The 16,851-nt window shown below is 35.1% G+C and overlaps 4 protein-coding genes across 4 annotated transcripts; 1 reads left to right on the top strand and 3 right to left on the bottom strand.

Moving 5' to 3' along the window:
- Window positions 1-1,240: 1,240 nt before the first annotated feature.
- Window positions 1,241-6,673, bottom strand: LOC143463006 (protein phosphatase 2C-like domain-containing protein 1). Its single transcript, XM_076961354.1, has 11 exons — window positions 6,539-6,673; window positions 6,234-6,351; window positions 5,996-6,120; window positions 4,765-4,923; window positions 3,932-4,289; window positions 3,624-3,703; window positions 3,320-3,397; window positions 2,927-3,097; window positions 2,555-2,758; window positions 1,916-2,094; window positions 1,241-1,622 (listed from the first exon to the last, which is right to left on the bottom strand). Exons 1-11 carry the CDS (start codon window positions 6,657-6,659, stop codon window positions 1,410-1,412), a joined length of 1,806 nt encoding a protein of 601 aa, XP_076817469.1. The 5' UTR covers window positions 6,660-6,673; the 3' UTR covers window positions 1,241-1,409.
- Window positions 6,674-6,715: 42 nt separating this feature from the next.
- LOC143463007 (sperm microtubule inner protein 8-like) lies at window positions 6,716-7,837 on the bottom strand. Its single transcript, XM_076961356.1, has one exon. The coding sequence runs from the start codon at window positions 7,748-7,750 to the stop codon at window positions 7,118-7,120; it is 633 nt and encodes a 210-aa protein (XP_076817471.1). The 5' UTR covers window positions 7,751-7,837; the 3' UTR covers window positions 6,716-7,117.
- Window positions 7,838-11,128: 3,291 nt separating this feature from the next.
- LOC143461646 (uncharacterized) lies at window positions 11,129-14,607 on the top strand. Its single transcript, XM_076959448.1, has 2 exons — window positions 11,129-13,986; window positions 14,059-14,607. Exons 1-2 carry the CDS (start codon window positions 13,702-13,704, stop codon window positions 14,131-14,133), a joined length of 360 nt encoding a protein of 119 aa, XP_076815563.1. The 5' UTR covers window positions 11,129-13,701; the 3' UTR covers window positions 14,134-14,607.
- Window positions 14,531-16,033, bottom strand: LOC143461644 (vacuolar protein sorting-associated protein VTA1 homolog). Its single transcript, XM_076959446.1, has one exon. It carries the CDS (start codon window positions 15,979-15,981, stop codon window positions 15,115-15,117), a length of 867 nt encoding a protein of 288 aa, XP_076815561.1. The 5' UTR covers window positions 15,982-16,033; the 3' UTR covers window positions 14,531-15,114.
- Between the last annotated feature and the right edge of the window lie 818 nt (window positions 16,034-16,851).

Genomic DNA, 16,851 nt, shown 5'->3' with positions numbered 1-16,851 from the left:
TGTTTTAGCGGGATAAATTTGTGGAAATCGTTGTCCTTGTTCCATCAATGAACGCTTACACGCAGATTGTTTAATTTTAGTGAAGATTTTTGGAAAGTGCGTTGAATTTTACACATTACTTTAAAACAAAATATTTAGATTTCGGTTGTTCTGACTAAAGTCCTTATTTATGCAAGTACCAGAGGAGAAGCTGTAGCTTAGGTATAGGTTGTTTTGTTTACGGGCATTTAAGCCAGAAAGAAAAATACTTAAAAAAGTTGACCGCAGTTTACACTTCCTTTTAGACAATCATAAAGCCACGTTTTTCTGCACGCGTGCCCAGTTTCCGTGTCAGTCCGACATGCGTTGACAATTAGTCCAGCAATGAAAGATTGTGAAAGCAACGGGTAACCTACCTTAACTACTGACGGAAGTGAAAACACCTTTGCAGCTGCAAGCCTTTATGCGTATTTACGTGCTTGAGTGACAGTTATTGATGTCGGATAGAAAACGTTATACGATACCGAGGCATTTTCAATAAAAACATGACATGAATAGAAAAACACTAAAAATATCCTTCCGAAATAATAAGGACGGCAGAATTATTGAGTCATTTAGCGTGATTTCCTTTACTCATTAGTGCAGTTTCAAGAAAACAAGTTATACAACAATATTTATCGAAATCCTTTGTCGACTCAGGAAATGCTTTTCAATTAAACTCCAATAGCTTTGGCGCCTCAAATAAAAATTTTAAACTGCGCCTGTATGCCATTGTGTTAAAGTTATACAACAAATAAGCCGTTGTTTCCGGCTGTACATTATATGCATGATACGGCAGTTTCAAAAATTCGCAAACACTAGTTTAGGCAGGTCGCGCGGATCAAAGCTGGCCTATTGACGAAATGGGCTTAGAAATGTGTAAGGCTTAGTTAGTTTGTCAAGAACGCCGTGAGCGCTTGACGTTTACACAATTTGTTTCCTGTGCCGAACAACTTTGAAACGCTCCATACTTGTAAAAGGCGTGTGCCATTTCCACGCAGAGTTTCATGTCGCAAACCATACTTCAGGGCAATTCAATGATAGCAGTGTGATTAATCGTAAATTCGCCGGCGTTTAATGTGTTACATATTTCAGATTGTGGCAGAACATGCGGTTTAATCGAGAAAATGCTGATCAAATCCGAGAAATTGTCGACTTCCACACCGCAACTCCTTCAATCTTTTGACTTTAACCGCATCCAACAAAGCAGCAGTTGCCTGGCTGTTGTTGCGTAATTGTATTATAAATTACTGAATTTCCAACGTAAAAATAGCGCCTTGTTATCACGTGTTGGCTGTCACGACACAAGTGAATAAAAATGCATAGAAAAAATACACCGTGCCGCCATGGCTGATAAAAACACATCGCGGGAGCAAAATCAACAACAAAAATTATTCAAAATAACCTTTAAATAAAACAACAGCAACAGAAACGTTCTCTTTGGCACCACCGGCCAGTGCTGCACGTACAATCTGCTGACTCATGATCTCAGCCAGTTGGGTCTTGTAAGTTTCGCCCTTTTCGACGTAGTCACCGTCACCTCCATGAACAAATCCGTACAGAGATGTTTGGTCGCTTGCGTCGCATCGTAGTTTTGCGTCGTTCTAACGAAATAAGTCGCTTTTTAATGCATATTGGCGCAACTTCTGGTGATGTGTCGGAAAAATTACCACGGTAGTTTTACTATAAGTGTAACTATACGAAACTTTCAACTCCTACAAAAGTTGAATTATGTTTGAAGGCTTACTACCAGTTAAATAAAGTTGCGGTTATTTACTATACTTCACTTAATCTTATATAAATATATACGAACACCGTTTCTCGATGACATCAAGTCTCGGAAACTACAGTCGAGAACTTAGAGTACAACGAAGAAAAAGCAAGGAGCTTAACTCACCGAAATGGATTCCTCCTCCTCATCGTCAGTATACTCTTCCTGTCTTCTGTGGACTATCACCACTTCTTCAATGGCTGACTCTTCTTCGGTTTCCACGATGCTCGTCAGCTTACACTGTTTTGGCTCCATGAGAAAATTGTCCTCGGTTACACTCTCAAAGCCATCCGTCGTGTTGCCGTCTACATGCATGTTACATACTAAACTTTCGATAGGGTGTTTGGTAAAGTTTTTGCGAATATATTTTTGAGTATTTCTTGAAAAGGAAAAACGTTTAACGTGCTAAATGTGATGGCAAATGTGCACAAAATTTTTGCAAATGTGTTACGTTTAAAATGATGGCAATAAAGGATTTGGCTCAGTAGCCGAGTGGTCGCTACGCTGTGCAATAATGCGGTCCGTGTTCGACACTCAGTGGCGCTACCGTTGTTGTGATGTCCTTGGATAAGATAACCTCGGGTTTAGAGTCGTGCAAAGATTTTCCTCAGTCCGAGGATAAAGATTGTGATAATAAATACGATACCATTTCGGAACAGTTTATCACACATTGTCAAACCTCCTTGTATCGGTATCTTGGAAGCTTCAATTCATAACTTTGAAATACTTAAAGGAGTTACCTATATACTGTAATCTGTTGCTTACCTAGCGAACTGAGTATATTCCGCCTTCCGACCGGCATAACTTTTGGTATGTTGTTCAAAATAGAATATATTTCTTCAGGGTCAAGCGTTGACCATACGCTGGATGTTGCAATCACAAGAAAATGTGATTTTTTATCGATTTTAGCGGTCGTTGTGTAAGGTCGATTAATTACACATCTTCTTAACGCAGGGTCGCCATGGTTACCTGGCAAAACAATAAAAGTTGACGTCAGACCCATGGAAAAATCTTTTAAATATTGTCCAACTAATTGTTGTTACAAACAATATACCAATCTTTTGAAAAAATGTTTACTTTGCAAACATACTGCCATACTGGTATATATGACTGAATGGAAATACGTCAGACATTTACCAAGTCCACGAGATGTCGATAAAACACCATTAATTGTTAAATTGAGATCACTTCCCATAACTGCCCCTCCAGCTTCACGCACTCTTTTAGATTCTTCATCATTACGCAGAGTGTGGCAGCGAGTTAGTGGATAAGGCTTGCTCTTGTGGTACAAGTAACCCTGCACATCACCTGGGAGATGAATAAATCGTGTATGGAAAGTATAACCTTCTATCTACTATGGCAATGATTTTCTGCACAACTCAACGACAAAAATGCTCTGTAATTGGGGGAATATTATCAGCTTTGCCGCGTTTTTGTCATGCATTGCAATTAACTATTTCATAATTCAACTTGCACTAAGGCTAATGATGCAAATGCATTTTTATCGTTGATAATTGATCATTGAGTTACCTGCATTGGCCATGAATATTCTGCCGGTTAAATGAGGTTCATTCAGTGTGGGAGGAATCATTTGGTCTCCAGCGCCAGCTGAAAAAATAAGCAATATTTAAAATGCGAAGGGTAATTAATGTTAAATAATGTTAAACTTAATAAATGTGAAGTAATTTACATCTCAGACAAGAAGCAATAAAAGTAGTGTTACTCTGGGTAAAATATAGCCCATATTTTAAATGTCATTCAAATGCTAAAACATTAATACTTCCCTATAGAAGCTATCAATTCATTATTTTGATATGACTGTGTCAAAAAATACCAGAACTACTTTTGTTGTTTTCGGCAGAAATTTCATTTGAGATTACACAAGTTGCCGCAGAGCATCCACTCCATCTAACCCTGCAATATGAAACAATTATTCACAAACATTGTATAATAACTTACTTGTAATTACTTCATTCTACAGTGGTAATCACAGGCAAAATTTTAATCTGCGACGAAAATGTGTTGCATGTGTTTTCAGAGAACAGCAATGATGTTTAACAATTGTATAAGAAATAAATTACGGTATAGTCACATACTCACCTTAAACCTGCTTTAACAGGGACAAGAGTTAGTTTCACTTACCACGATGACTCACCAACACCCCAAGCTAAATGCTCGTCCATAGTTTGGTAGGTATTCTGAAAACATTTCGCAATTTTGTGATTTGAAAGTGCACTTGGTTTGTGAAAGTTAAAAATGTTATCATCATCATCTTCTTGGAGAAAATGTCCAGTTTCCAGCTGTTGTAATATCTTATCAGTTTCCTGTTCATTACTTTTAGGTAGGTTTGGTTTTCTCTTTAATTGTTGCCCAGTATTTTCCTTTTCTAACTCTTTTTGGAGAATACCGTGAAGAGACTGACAACAGTGATCAGCTGCTGTTGAACCACAGTAACCATCAAAAATGCCCACGTAGCAAGATGGTGTTTGATCACTATTTGCTGTGCAAAATAAGACATTTATTAAAAATATAATAAATATAAGGAAATTAGATATAAAAAATATTTATTTAAAAATTGCATAGGTAATGATTGATTTATGCAAAACATCTAAGCTACATGCAATTTCAAGTGTTTTATTATACATTTTGCACTAAATTAAATCTTCTAATACACATTTTGCAAAATCTTTTATCATGCTTCGTTATTCACATTTCTATTTCTTGAGCATCCGGTAGCCATGAAGAAAATTGCACAGTGAAGGAAAAGTTAAAAGGCCATGATGAATCTTATAATTCTTCTCTGCTGTTGCAGCCATTAACATAACATATCAATTACAAAATCACAAAAGAGATTGAAAAACAAATTTTAAAAGCAAATCTGATTTTGAGTAGAAAAATTAGATTTAGAGTTAAAGACTAACCTAGCATTAATTATTTTAGACTTCTGATTAAAATTTCCACCAAAATAAACATACTTAAAGACATGAAATCGCATTGAACAACTGTTCTGTCTTCCATCACATTTTTGTATTCCACATTCATAGCATGGCAAATTCCAATGGCTTGAATGCACTCAGGTAAACTCTTGTCAGCAGTTGATGTTGCTAGATCGCTTTGAATATCAGCAAGCACCTCTGAAGAACAAGTAACTAAGTATTTAAGTACAGTATATTATGAAACACACAAATTGTTTTCACAAACGTCTCAAAACACCAAAATAAAATAAAAGTTTATTAGTTAACTAGACTTTGCCTGATTTGAAGGTTTGGTTTACTCAAAGCAACATCACCAGTTTCAGCAAATTGCCAATTAAAATGCATGCAAATTGCAAACAACTACCAAACAGCACATTGATGATTTGCTTTGATAATGGGATTTTATAAGCTGGAAATTTAAAATGTTAATTTTTTGCTCTATTATTCAATATTTCTTCACCTTAGAACTCTCACATGTATTCTTGTGACATGATATTTACAAAATTGAATTGAGCCTATCATGATCCTGTATTTAAAATGTTACACAAATTCATGTCAAGAGTAAAAATAATCTAGTGTAATGTGAACAGCCACAGTAACTATTTCTAAACTAAACGGGATAAAAGCAACCAGATCAGTAAGCTGACCTTAGAAAGATTTCACAGTACACCTAAAGAAGCAAGCTTATGTTTTCGAAAGCTCGTGTTGAACAATATAAAGTCAACCTTAAGAGGACCAAACTATATCCTGTTTCTTATTTTACTTTAAAATTTGGTTAACACGGTTCAGACAACATCAACTTAGAAAGATTGCGATACTTTACGATAATCTAATCGGCTAGAGCTAGCTTATGTGAGGCCAAGAGTACCAGGCTTCAAAGGCTATAACTGTATGACATTACCTGGACTACATTGAATGCCATTATCACATTGCCTAGTACTGTAGTACAGCTTTTTCATCAAAAAAATTTCAAACTTATTATCACAAAGGACTATCAGTATTAAAAAACATAGTTAATTGATAGCAAAGTGCATTTATTATTTCCAGTCATATTTTTACTGGTTATCTGTCTGCAATTTAACCAATTTCAGATTATAATTTGTAACTTTGAATAACTCAAAGTAATCTAGTCGATCTCTTTAACTAAGAGTTAAGGAGCTTCCAAGTAGTAGTTGAAAACTAAAACCAAGTAAAAGTGATAAAAATTAGAAACAATGAATCAAATACAAACCATTAGACTCAATGCCAAGTCCACCTTCCTGGGCACTAACTCTCCCAATGTAAGGAACTAAGAAGTGGCAGATTGATTTTCCACGAAGCAATTCAAATCGAACAATGTCAAATGACTCATTTACCCTGACCACATGACACAAGAGAAACATTTTACATTCACAATAGTGCCAACAGCATAGAAATACAAAATACTTGTGATACAATACTCACTGGAGGATAATGGATAGGTTACTGACCTGTCAATACGTCTAAGAAGATCAGGGTCCTTGGGATTGTCTTTAAATCTTGAGGTGAATTTCTTAATAATAGCACGCCTTCGCTTTAAAAGTATGTCTAAAGTAATGTGACCCCTTCCTTTAAATAATAAAAGGTATTTATCTATAAACAATGGATAGCACAAACCATGATATACATAGCGTAAAATATATCATATCATATGTGCAGTTCATCAGATGAAATCAAGCTGATGGTAACTGTTTTAAGCGTACAAGCTCAGCCAAACTATTCTTAAGAATACATAAGTTATAAAATGACTTATTACCTTGTTTGAATTTAAGAATTTGCAACGCTTTGTGGTGACGATGATGAGCTTCTATCGATGTAACTATAACTGGGGCATTGCATTTTGAGCACTGGAGAGGAATGTCACTTAAGAAAGGCATAATGACAGTTTGTACTCAATTCTGGCTTTCTAAATACACTTAGGTGCTTTGAAATGCTTAAAATTCAGTATATACACGTTTAAAACACAAGTGCTCATACATGATGTATAACATAAGATCAATGTTTAACAAATACAAGTGAGATTACAAATAATTCATGAATAAATAAATTTATCGTACTGTTTCGATTATTTTGGTAAACACATTTATTTAGCAAACAAACCAATAATTCATACATCAGAAATATGAAATTTCAAAAGGCAACTTAATTGACATCTTATTATACATAACTATTGGCAGAGCAATCGTAGGCAGACAGTGATGGCACTGATAATAATAATCTCATTGACAAAGCTAAAAAATTGAAAGGTACATTCACAGAGAAATTTTATTAGTAACTATATGAAGGCAGTCAACAATTTGGCTGGCAATTTCAAATAGATTAACATGTAAAACGTTTATCGCCACGCTTCCACAGATATGTTGCGACTGTATTGTGGAAAAGTATCACGATAACGGCTGTATACATTGGCTGGAATAGGCTTCTGTGCATACTGATCCAACTTGGGTTCCTGTTCCAAACTGTAACGCCATGACTGTGTCACCTGTGGTTTTAGGTAACGAACAGCATACCCACTGAATCGAAAGAACTTTGGATCATAATCTGGAAGTCGAAATTCACCAGATGCAGATATGAACTTGGACCAGTCATTTTTGGAATAGCTTAGCATGTAGCGATTCCGGGGAGGTGCAGTATGTGTAACACCTGCTGGATGCCTAGGCAAAACTTTCTGAAGTGATCTTCCTGTATCAGTTATCCTGGTTCCTGACAGGGGCTTTCTGGCATTCTGAAAGAAAGTACTTGTTGCATCTCGGAAATCCCTTGGCCCACAAGAAGTAGTTGTTCTGCAGTGTTCATCTGGGAGCATATGAGTAGCTGTGTCCATGTCCATTCGACGCAGCGTTGGCAAGCGAGGGTGGTACAAGCTTTCTTTCACAGCAGCCAGCATAACTTTTTTAAAAGGAGGGTAGTTGTAATCATGATGATATTGCAAATGTGCATTGGGATGAGGTTTAGTTGAGGAATCCATTTAATGTTATTAATCCAATGGCATCCAAATTAAAGAGTTAAGTATATTATAAACCTATAGCCTACGTGCTGTCAAATACAATAATCAAACAGAACTTTACAAATCTTAAAAAAATTGCAATTTGCCCCAATCAACTAACTCAATCAATCACTGACCCAGTCCATGATCTTAACTTCACAGGTACGTCAGGTAAAACCAAATCTATTTTTCAACATAAACATTTTCATCAACTAATTCCAACTTTGGTAAGGCATCTCTATAATATTTTTAGCCAATTGTTTTACATTGCTATCAACCACAACCTCATTTATCAATTACATTGCATCTATAAAATTTATAAAGAAAAATGTTTCATAATTTAAAAATAATATGACACTTTTTGGGGCATATTGTTGCTTTAGTATTGGATCAGAAGGAGTGATATATTTGTTTACAATGCAATCGTACATTGAAAGAATACAAAATTCTGTTAAACCTTAACCAGTTACACTGTGGTGAGTGGTTGGATGAAGGTAGTTGGTTCTCAGGTTACTTATTGTTACCGTTTCTATTACTTTAGGATAATGCAGTAAAAATTAGGTTTAGGGTACTTGTAAACCATCATCTTTATGTTAGTATATAAACAACATTGGATCTAGTAGAACTAGAATTAAATTAATATACCATAATTTTAAATTTATGCTCGATCTTTACGAGCACCAGCGCCACCGTAATGACTCAAATATACGATCAATGTAGCGCGGATATAGGCGATTATGACACATGGTTATAGCGAATACATGTCATGCATCACATCGCATGCACTCATGTAGACTGATGCATAAGTGTTTTTTAATTAGATGAAACATATTACTAAGGAAAATACACTGCAGAACTGGCACAACCAGGCGACAGAATTTATGGAAGTTTGCCAATAAACTATAAATTTACACAAAATAAGTTGTTTAACAGTGAAGGCAATGATTTTACAGTACTAGTTGTAGAGACTGTTTCAAAAGAATATTTTTTGACACAAAATTGCACGCAACAATTAGGAGATGCATTAAAGCCTCAATGTTTTTATAGTCTCAATTTTATAGTTTATATGAACTAAAAATATTTATATAACATTTCACTATCCACCTTTTCCTGTCAGCTTGCCAACACTAAGATTACGGAGTGCAAGAACGCGAGGAATAACAAAATGTGTTCAGCATAATTTAAAAAAAATTGAAGTATGAAATATTCCACAAATTCTCACTTTCCGACATTCTGCAAATTAACATTGCCCATGCATATCAAGCATCATCTTCGAGATCGTTGACTGGAAAATATGATGCTTTTCCACCAAATTTTATGCATGCATGGCCGTAAATCGAATAAAGTAATGATCAATTTAAAACTACAATACAGTGCAATAGTTGTATTGTGTAACATTTATTTGAGTTGATATGCAGACCATTAAATAGTAAATATGTAAGCAAAGTACAATGTTTTGTGTTTGGTATGGACGTATGCAATCACGTGAAAAAGCATAATGACATTTGAATTAAGGTCAGCTGCAGATATAGCAAAGCATGATTTGGCATTCTTGTGAATTTACATGCCAATAATGAACCACAAATGTTTAGTTGTGCAAGTTTGGATAACAAAAGTAGGCTATATGTTTTGCCAGGTGAAAAATCTATATTTTCTGTTTGTGTCCAGCTATTGTTTCCATTGTCAGCCGTTCCTTGGGATATAATGTTTTCATTTTAAGGAATCCTTCCATGTTTAACTGTGATTTCCCTGTAAGTAATTCTAACAGAAGCACCCAACAAAGTTTTGTTGTTGACTTTGAATAGAATAATTAAGTTTGTACAGTCTGACAGTGCTGGTACCTTTTTTATTTAGTAAATTAGCCCTTTTCTAACAAGCTAAGATCTCAAAACTTCTTTTAAGTCATACTAAACTGTAACAAAACCATATTCATCAATCAAACTGAATTCCGTTATCGAAATAGCTGATATCTATATTTGTTATTTAATAATAATAATCACAGCTTTAAAGTGTCAGCACAGCACTGAAATTGTTTCATTCATTTTTCACCATTAACTGTGCAGAACGAAAAGTCCAATGCTGACAGCTACCGGTATACTAATACTGGGATAAATTGCAGACTGGTACGGATAGCCTACAAATTGGACTGGAAAGTAAGGCACATTTTGATGATATGTTGAGAGCACAGAACCACCAAAATCGGGGTGGCTGGTTGGCTATCAAAGTCTATTTTTGGCCCGTGATCTCTATCCCTACTGGAAAGTTAGTATGATGCGTTGGTAGGATCAATCATAAGGACGTTGGTATGGCGCAAATTTTGGCATAACATTCATTGGCGCATTTACTTGTCCCACTGAAAGCAAACTTTCCAGTAGGAATCTTTAAGATAGGCCTATACATAGGTGAACCAAAGTGAACGTCTGCTTTTTAGAAATCGTTCGGGTTCTGCAAGCAAAGTCTTTAAAAATCTGGAAGCTGTAGTTACCATACTTTCCATTAGGCTATGAGATACAACTTTAAAGCCTAGCCTAACAAAACGCAATAAAAGAAAATGCTCACGATTCACGCATAATCATTCAACGGAAGTAAGTGGGCAAGCCCCAAAAGTTTAAAAAATACAAGATAGAAATAATAAATTATGCAACAAAGTGGTATGTTAGCAGAGCCACCAAATCCAGATAAAAGCTTAGCCTAAGCTTACAAGGCACCAAAACAATCTTTATATGAAGGTGCAACAAGAAGCGTTTAGCACCATAGCAACAGCTCCTGTTGCCCTCCAAATCAACTCAAATGAACCATAACATTTAAATAGACATTCTATAATCTACATTGATTTAAAAGAGACCGGATTTCGGGTTGTAAGAGGAAGACAGTACCTCAATACTTCGTAGATTTTCTTGCCCATAAATGATACCAACTAACTATATAAGGTATCATCCCTATTTACAGCTACATAATATAGTTTTGACTCTAACATTTAATTTGCAAAATGTAAATGTTTTGGTAAAAGATCATTTTGCGTGTTTTTGTCATTCTAATAACTGTGAAGTTGTCGTATCCCGTATGATCAAATTTTCAGAACTGGAATTGCTTTTTTCGTTTGTGGTGTTTGGAATTATTCATACACGATAAAATGTTAGTTATTTATCAGGTTTTTGTCCAGCTGTTCTTAACCTTTTTCATCTGTTTTCCTATTTATGCCAACTACCAAACACAAATTTACTCCCTTTGGTTTTTAACATTTTTTTGGCTAGACCGCTAGAGCTTAAGTAAAGCTCACTTCTAAACATGATTTAATGTAGTCAATCAAACACTTCTAAAATCAAAATTTTTTGTAATCAAATCATTACATTTCTGATACGTACGACAAATGGAAAGTCTACGCAGCTTAGTAAAATATAATACTCGAATTTTTCTTAACACCAATTCAAATGTAACTTGGCTCTTTGAGGTGATTGGGCAGTGGCTACACTGTAAAATGCGTATTAAACAGTAAGCTGGAGCGTATATTAGGCCTATATGTTTATTTACAACAAAACTTCTTCGGTGATTATGATTTTTTTGTGTACCAAAGATATATAGCCTAGGTACACAAAATAATGTATAGGTATGTTATTTTCCACTTGAACTTGCAGAATTTCCCTCCGGTGTCGTAGTCAAACGAGAAGGGCAGTTGTTCCGAAACGTTTTGCTCACCAGTTGACTTTCATGCCAAATTTGTTTCAATGATTGAAACACGCTTCATGAGACATGACACAACGGAGTTTAAAAACTTAAAACAGTTGAAGGTTGCCATTGGAAGCATAGAAAATTTACAAGGTTAAAAACTTAATTTGCAAAGAAAGTTTTCAAGGAAAACATCGAGTCATGCTGATTTCAATTTGGTTTTAAATCTGTTAAACGTAGCAACTACTTTGTGGGTTTTGTGGCCATGCTAACCGACCAACTTATAGCACAAATCTATTATTGCCATCTTTCATATTTTAAGCCCTTGGGCTTAAACGCTTCAAAGACTTAAACTTGGCGATGATTTAACGTCGCTCGAGACCCGGTTACCGAGCTAGCCTTTCTGCAAGTTCCGATTTTCTCACTTGTTTTATTTTGACTTTTTTATAGCATATCTACTGCACAACTTACTTTTGTTCTACATTATTAGCTTTATTTTTTGACAATCTGCGCTCAAGCAATAATTGTTATGACATCAGAACATTGAATCCACTAAATTCCTACCATTTTAACATTGAAGTAACAGAGCTTGTAAACACGATTAAAAAAGGCATGTAGGGAATTTGCTAATATATCTATAAAGGTACACAAGATTGACCCACAAAGCTCTCGTATTAAAACAATTTAACCTTATACTCAGTAAACAGGCATTCAAAAATGGGTTACCTTATCTACTAACTTTTCTTTGTGTATTTGTGATATATCGTGCAAATTATCATAAGTATGATAATGTGGCTGTGCTGTATAGTACTGCCATGATTCTTGTTGTTACAATAGAAGCCTTCTTTATGTCAATAAAGACGTTTCCTCATCGCCTGAAATTATGATGTTGCATTCAGGTGTTATTACTTTGTGTCATTATGTCAATTCTTACTTTACATATCTTGCATACGTGTTCATTCTGCTTGCTTTTTGTTTGTCATATGACATCAAACTGTAACGTACTGAATTGTTGTCTTTCTCATAATTTAGTGGTTAATTGAGGTTTTGTATGGTATCACAATCTTTATTCTCGGACTGAGGAGTCTTTGCATGGGTTAAACTCAGCTATGATATTTCACCGCTCAAGCCCCGGTTACCCGAGCTTGTTTTTGTACAGATTTCAATGGATACGTATATTTTATTTGTTTTTTTTTATATATTGCCCGAGTTTGGAACTGTTTATCAGGACCTCTGAACAGAAGCAAGTATTGTTCAAACCTTGCTCAAGAGTAATAGAACAGTACCACAATCTAACCCGGTTTGCATTTTTACAAGCCTGGCCTTCTAAATGTAATCATGCATCTGACATTTTTTTGGAACTGTCATGATGTTCTTAACAACCAACTGTCTTAATACAGGTTGATTTTTGTGACCTTGAGTCTCTCCTGCTGTATTTCATCATTACCCAGGTATAGCAAAACTCCATTGGTTGTAGGATAACCACAATGAAGATTTATTCTTGTGATTTTACATCTTTATCAATTGTCTAAGTGTATTTTCGATATCAATCAAGTAAACTATTTTTATATCACTGCTAAACTCATTTTGCAGTAAAAAGTTTTTCTGAGGTTAAAATTTTATTCTTATTTTTGCAGTAAAAGTTAAACTTTTCTTTTGTCTTTGTTGCTTTTCGATCATTCTCATATTACACTCTGATAAAAAGCATGCTAACTGTTTTAGTTATACTAATGAACCAAAATCATGAACATTTCTGCATTAGTTGTACTTGTACCGATTTGTAATACTTGGTATTACAAATCGGTTTCAACCTTAACACTTATAAAATAGCGATCTATTAAGTATTTTGCCATATTGTTATATACTGTAGTTTTCAAACATCTTTATAATACAGAATCCTATCTTTGTGTCTTTTGCTACTTTTAATTCAGTTAGAAACATTTTAACAATTTCACTTACCAAGAGGTTGCAATAAGTAACACAATATTTAAAAGCAACAAGTATTGAATTCATCAACAAGGGTAATGTGTTTTGAACAATCTTTGTTCATCCTCAGAGCATAAAATAAAAAGATTATAATGCAACATTTTGCACTTGTAAGGTTAAGACTATGGTTTTATTAAGAACAAACAATGTTCCAATCAAATTGCTGTTTTAGATGAATACAATCTCCATACCTTCTGCTTTTGTGGTGCTTGTCCAAGTTGCAACCACTTGGTGTGTAAAATACAGGTCTAACTTATTTTAACAATTGACAATTTGAAACAATGAATACAATTGTGGAAGGAGATGGTCAGGTCTTATCTCATCTAAGTCAGAGTTCTCTGAAGGATTTGGAATATGCCGTGGCAGAGATGAGGGGGAGTTATCCACAACAGATAGAAGCATTGGAGAGCAATAGACTGCAGCACAACCTGGACATGATTAAAAAATATAATCCAAGCCCACTTACATCTAAAGATTCCTGCAATGAAATCAATTGTTCCATTGACACTTCACACATACTGGACCAGTTAAAAGATTCCACAACTTTATTGAAGCTAAACCTAAATGTAAGTGTTCAGCTGTTTATTTCATGAAGTATATAGTTACATACTTATAGCAATTGTGTTATTTGTTCCTAGAAATTTGAAGCATTTCAGAGAGCTAGTGAAACTCTTCAGGTTTTACATGGTATGAAAAAGTCTAATTACCCTTAGGCTTAAATGATCAATGTTACGAAGAGTCAATTGGGACGAAGGATCTTACAGTGATCACACTCAGTGTGATCCTACTGCTCTGAAGCTTTGTACCGATTTCATTGTTTGTGGAAACGTGTTGCAAATTTTTGTTGTTGAATGCATGTATGTAATGTGCCTTCTTCAGTTTACCTTAGGTTTTAACTGTTAGTAGCTAGGACTACTACTGATTGTTAGCAGCTATGTTCATTTTGTGTTTAAACGCCTGGTCACAAAGTCCAGAAGTTGCAGTGCTATGTGTTGAAATTCAGGAAGATAATCAAAGGACTTTCATAGTGACTAGTCTAGTATTGCTATACAACATTACATGCAAAAATATTAAAACATTATTATTAAATGTACAATGAAGTAAAAAAAATGTTGAACTCTGGTAAACAATTTATTGCGATTTACAGTATGTTACAATTAGAGTGTAATAAAGTTATTTAGCATGAATTTATTTGAAACTACTACTGTACAATTTAATTGCATGTGGTGCAAAATAACAACAGAGTAGCTTTACTTACGGAGAAACTATTATCCACTACAAACCTCAACGAATATGTTTTACTCACTGCCACGTGATGTGTTGATTGGTTGACACTTAAATGGAGTATTCACCAGTTATTGGCTCTTTCGAGATATTTTTAAGCTAGCAGCAACTAATTTCCAATAAATTCAATTGTTAATACTTGAAAAATGTCTCAGTTATTGACCACAAAATTCCCTTGCAGACTTACCCCAACTTCATGATCACAGCTTAGTAAATTACCTCTAGAGATGGTGATAGAAGTAAATTTGCATAGAAAGTATTTAACTAATAAAAGTGACAACCAAAATGGTACGTACACAACATCACATCGTCATTTGTGTTAATTGACCATACTGAGCACAACAAAAACTTCATGCAACTGCTAAACAGTATATATATAATTTGTAAAATTCCAATTTTTAATTTGAACCTTATTGCTGTCCGGAACGCAATAGCCGTAAGCATTTCTCCAAATTGTTTATAGCTGTTGAAACATCTTCATACTGCAAAGCACTAGCAGCATATTTGCAAAGTTTCTCAGCATCCCTGAAGTCTTCATGAGAAAGGGTAGAATTGGGTGAAGAAACACTTGGATCATCATACGATGAACTTGCTTCTGGTTGCTGTGATACAGCTGATCTTGGAGCAGGCTGGGGTTTGGCCGAAGTTTCTGGAATTTCACTCTGGCTTGAACCACCTGGGAAACCTTGTGCATCATTGTAAGATGTGGTTGACGTAGTTGGTTCATCTACTTGATGTTGTATGTCATCAGGATGCTCTAATCCCCCAATTGGACCAGGAACTGGCTTCTCATTATTCTTTAAACAGTTGTGTATGTAAGTGGCTTTCCACTGAGCATACTTTCTATGTGTTTTAGCTTCATCTGATATGGGCTCCTCAAACGCCTCCAAGACATCGAACAGAATTGAAGCAGTATAAAATGATTTGACAACATGCTTGTTAAACACACCTGTACGATCCTGGCCATCTGCCCAGAAAAACAACTTCATTGCAACAGCTTCTACCAAAGCCTGTCCAGCAATGTCCTCCGAAATTGCTTCGTTATATTCTGGATTAGCTTTCAAAACTTTTTTCTGTTCTTCAATTTTATCCATAAAAGTGAAAAGAAATTTCTTTGCCTCAGGATTTGCTTTGTAGTTTGTTTTCATTCCAGCTTGAAGAGCGTAAAAGTTGCAGAAGTAGGATACTACTGGGTCACGACGGGATATCTCAACGCCAACTTTGATGTAACGTTCCATAATTCGTAGCGATGGGGGAGCTGGCAACAGGTCAGCCATGATAAGTCAGTAGTAGTTAAAAGTAGCAAATATAATAAAGTGTTTCAATGAATCTGTGTAAAACATATCACAATAAAAATTTCTGCTTTGAAGTTTAATTGTACAAACACAACCAACACATGCCACACAAGGCATTTCAAAATGGCATGCAAGCTCTTGCAAAAATTCATTTGCTAGAGTCAAACGTTTTTACTACTAACTTGTGGCACATGTCTGCATAGAACAATATGAAAAAACAACAACAACAAACAAAATTCAACTGTTGCAGCCAGCAGGGTCTGTCTTTCTCGTTAAAATAGATTTTGAGCAGGACGTTTGTACTGTTCAGTGTTCATTTTTTTATTCATCTTAAAGCACTTTGCGTTAAGAACCAAAATGGTACATGTAATAAAATTGGTTATGAAATGTATAAACTTACTACAATGCTGCCTTGATTATCCAATCTAGTTAGCACAATGTTTTTAGAAGTTGAGTGGAAAAGCAAATTTGAAGCCACCTCAAAATTTTAACATAGTGCTATATCCAAGGATTTAATGTTTAACAATGAACTACAAGCAAAGTAACATTATTGAGAATAGGTACAAGCTTCACACTTCGTTTGTTTTAGTCTTTCATTTCGTCAAAAAGCTGATTGATCAGGTGACCGGTTAACTGAATGGTGGTTAAATGAGCCACGGATGATCATCAATTTGGTAAGTACTGTACATGCATGCAAAAGTTAACACACCGACAACTTCAATCGTTTCTGGGAGTAAATGTGCATTCACTCGTTTGGATTATCCATTATAAATATTTAGTTTAGACCAGGTTGTCTAGTTACCTGATTATGGTATTCACCTGGATAAATTTCTGTTCTAGGTCTAAAACATT

The sequence above is a fragment of the Clavelina lepadiformis genome, chromosome 6, assembly GCF_947623445.1.
Source record: "Clavelina lepadiformis chromosome 6, kaClaLepa1.1, whole genome shotgun sequence".
NCBI lineage: Eukaryota > Metazoa > Chordata > Ascidiacea > Aplousobranchia > Clavelinidae > Clavelina > Clavelina lepadiformis.
This window is presented reverse-complemented; position numbering and strand designations above follow the sequence as displayed.

Bases quoted from the DNA above. Each gene is read 5' to 3' on its own strand.
- LOC143463006 (XM_076961354.1), bottom strand. From the start codon at position 6,659: ATGCCTTTCTTAAGTGACATTCCTCTCCAGTGCTCAAAATGCAATGCC. The intron at 2,759-2,926 runs GTAAATGTCTGA...TTGTTTTGCCAG, and splicing joins ATCGACATCTCGTGGACTTG to GTAACCATGGCGACCCTGCG. The intron at 2,095-2,554 runs GTAAGCAACAGA...ACATGCATGTAG, and splicing joins GAATATACTCAGTTCGCTAG to ACGGCAACACGACGGATGGC.
- LOC143463007 (XM_076961356.1), bottom strand. From the start codon at position 7,750: ATGGATTCCTCAACTAAACCTCATCCCAATGCACATTTGCAATATCAT.
- LOC143461646 (XM_076959448.1), top strand. From the start codon at position 13,702: ATGAATACAATTGTGGAAGGAGATGGTCAGGTCTTATCTCATCTAAGT. The intron at 13,987-14,058 runs GTAAGTGTTCAG...ATTTGTTCCTAG, and splicing joins TATTGAAGCTAAACCTAAAT to AAATTTGAAGCATTTCAGAG.
- LOC143461644 (XM_076959446.1), bottom strand. From the start codon at position 15,981: ATGGCTGACCTGTTGCCAGCTCCCCCATCGCTACGAATTATGGAACGT.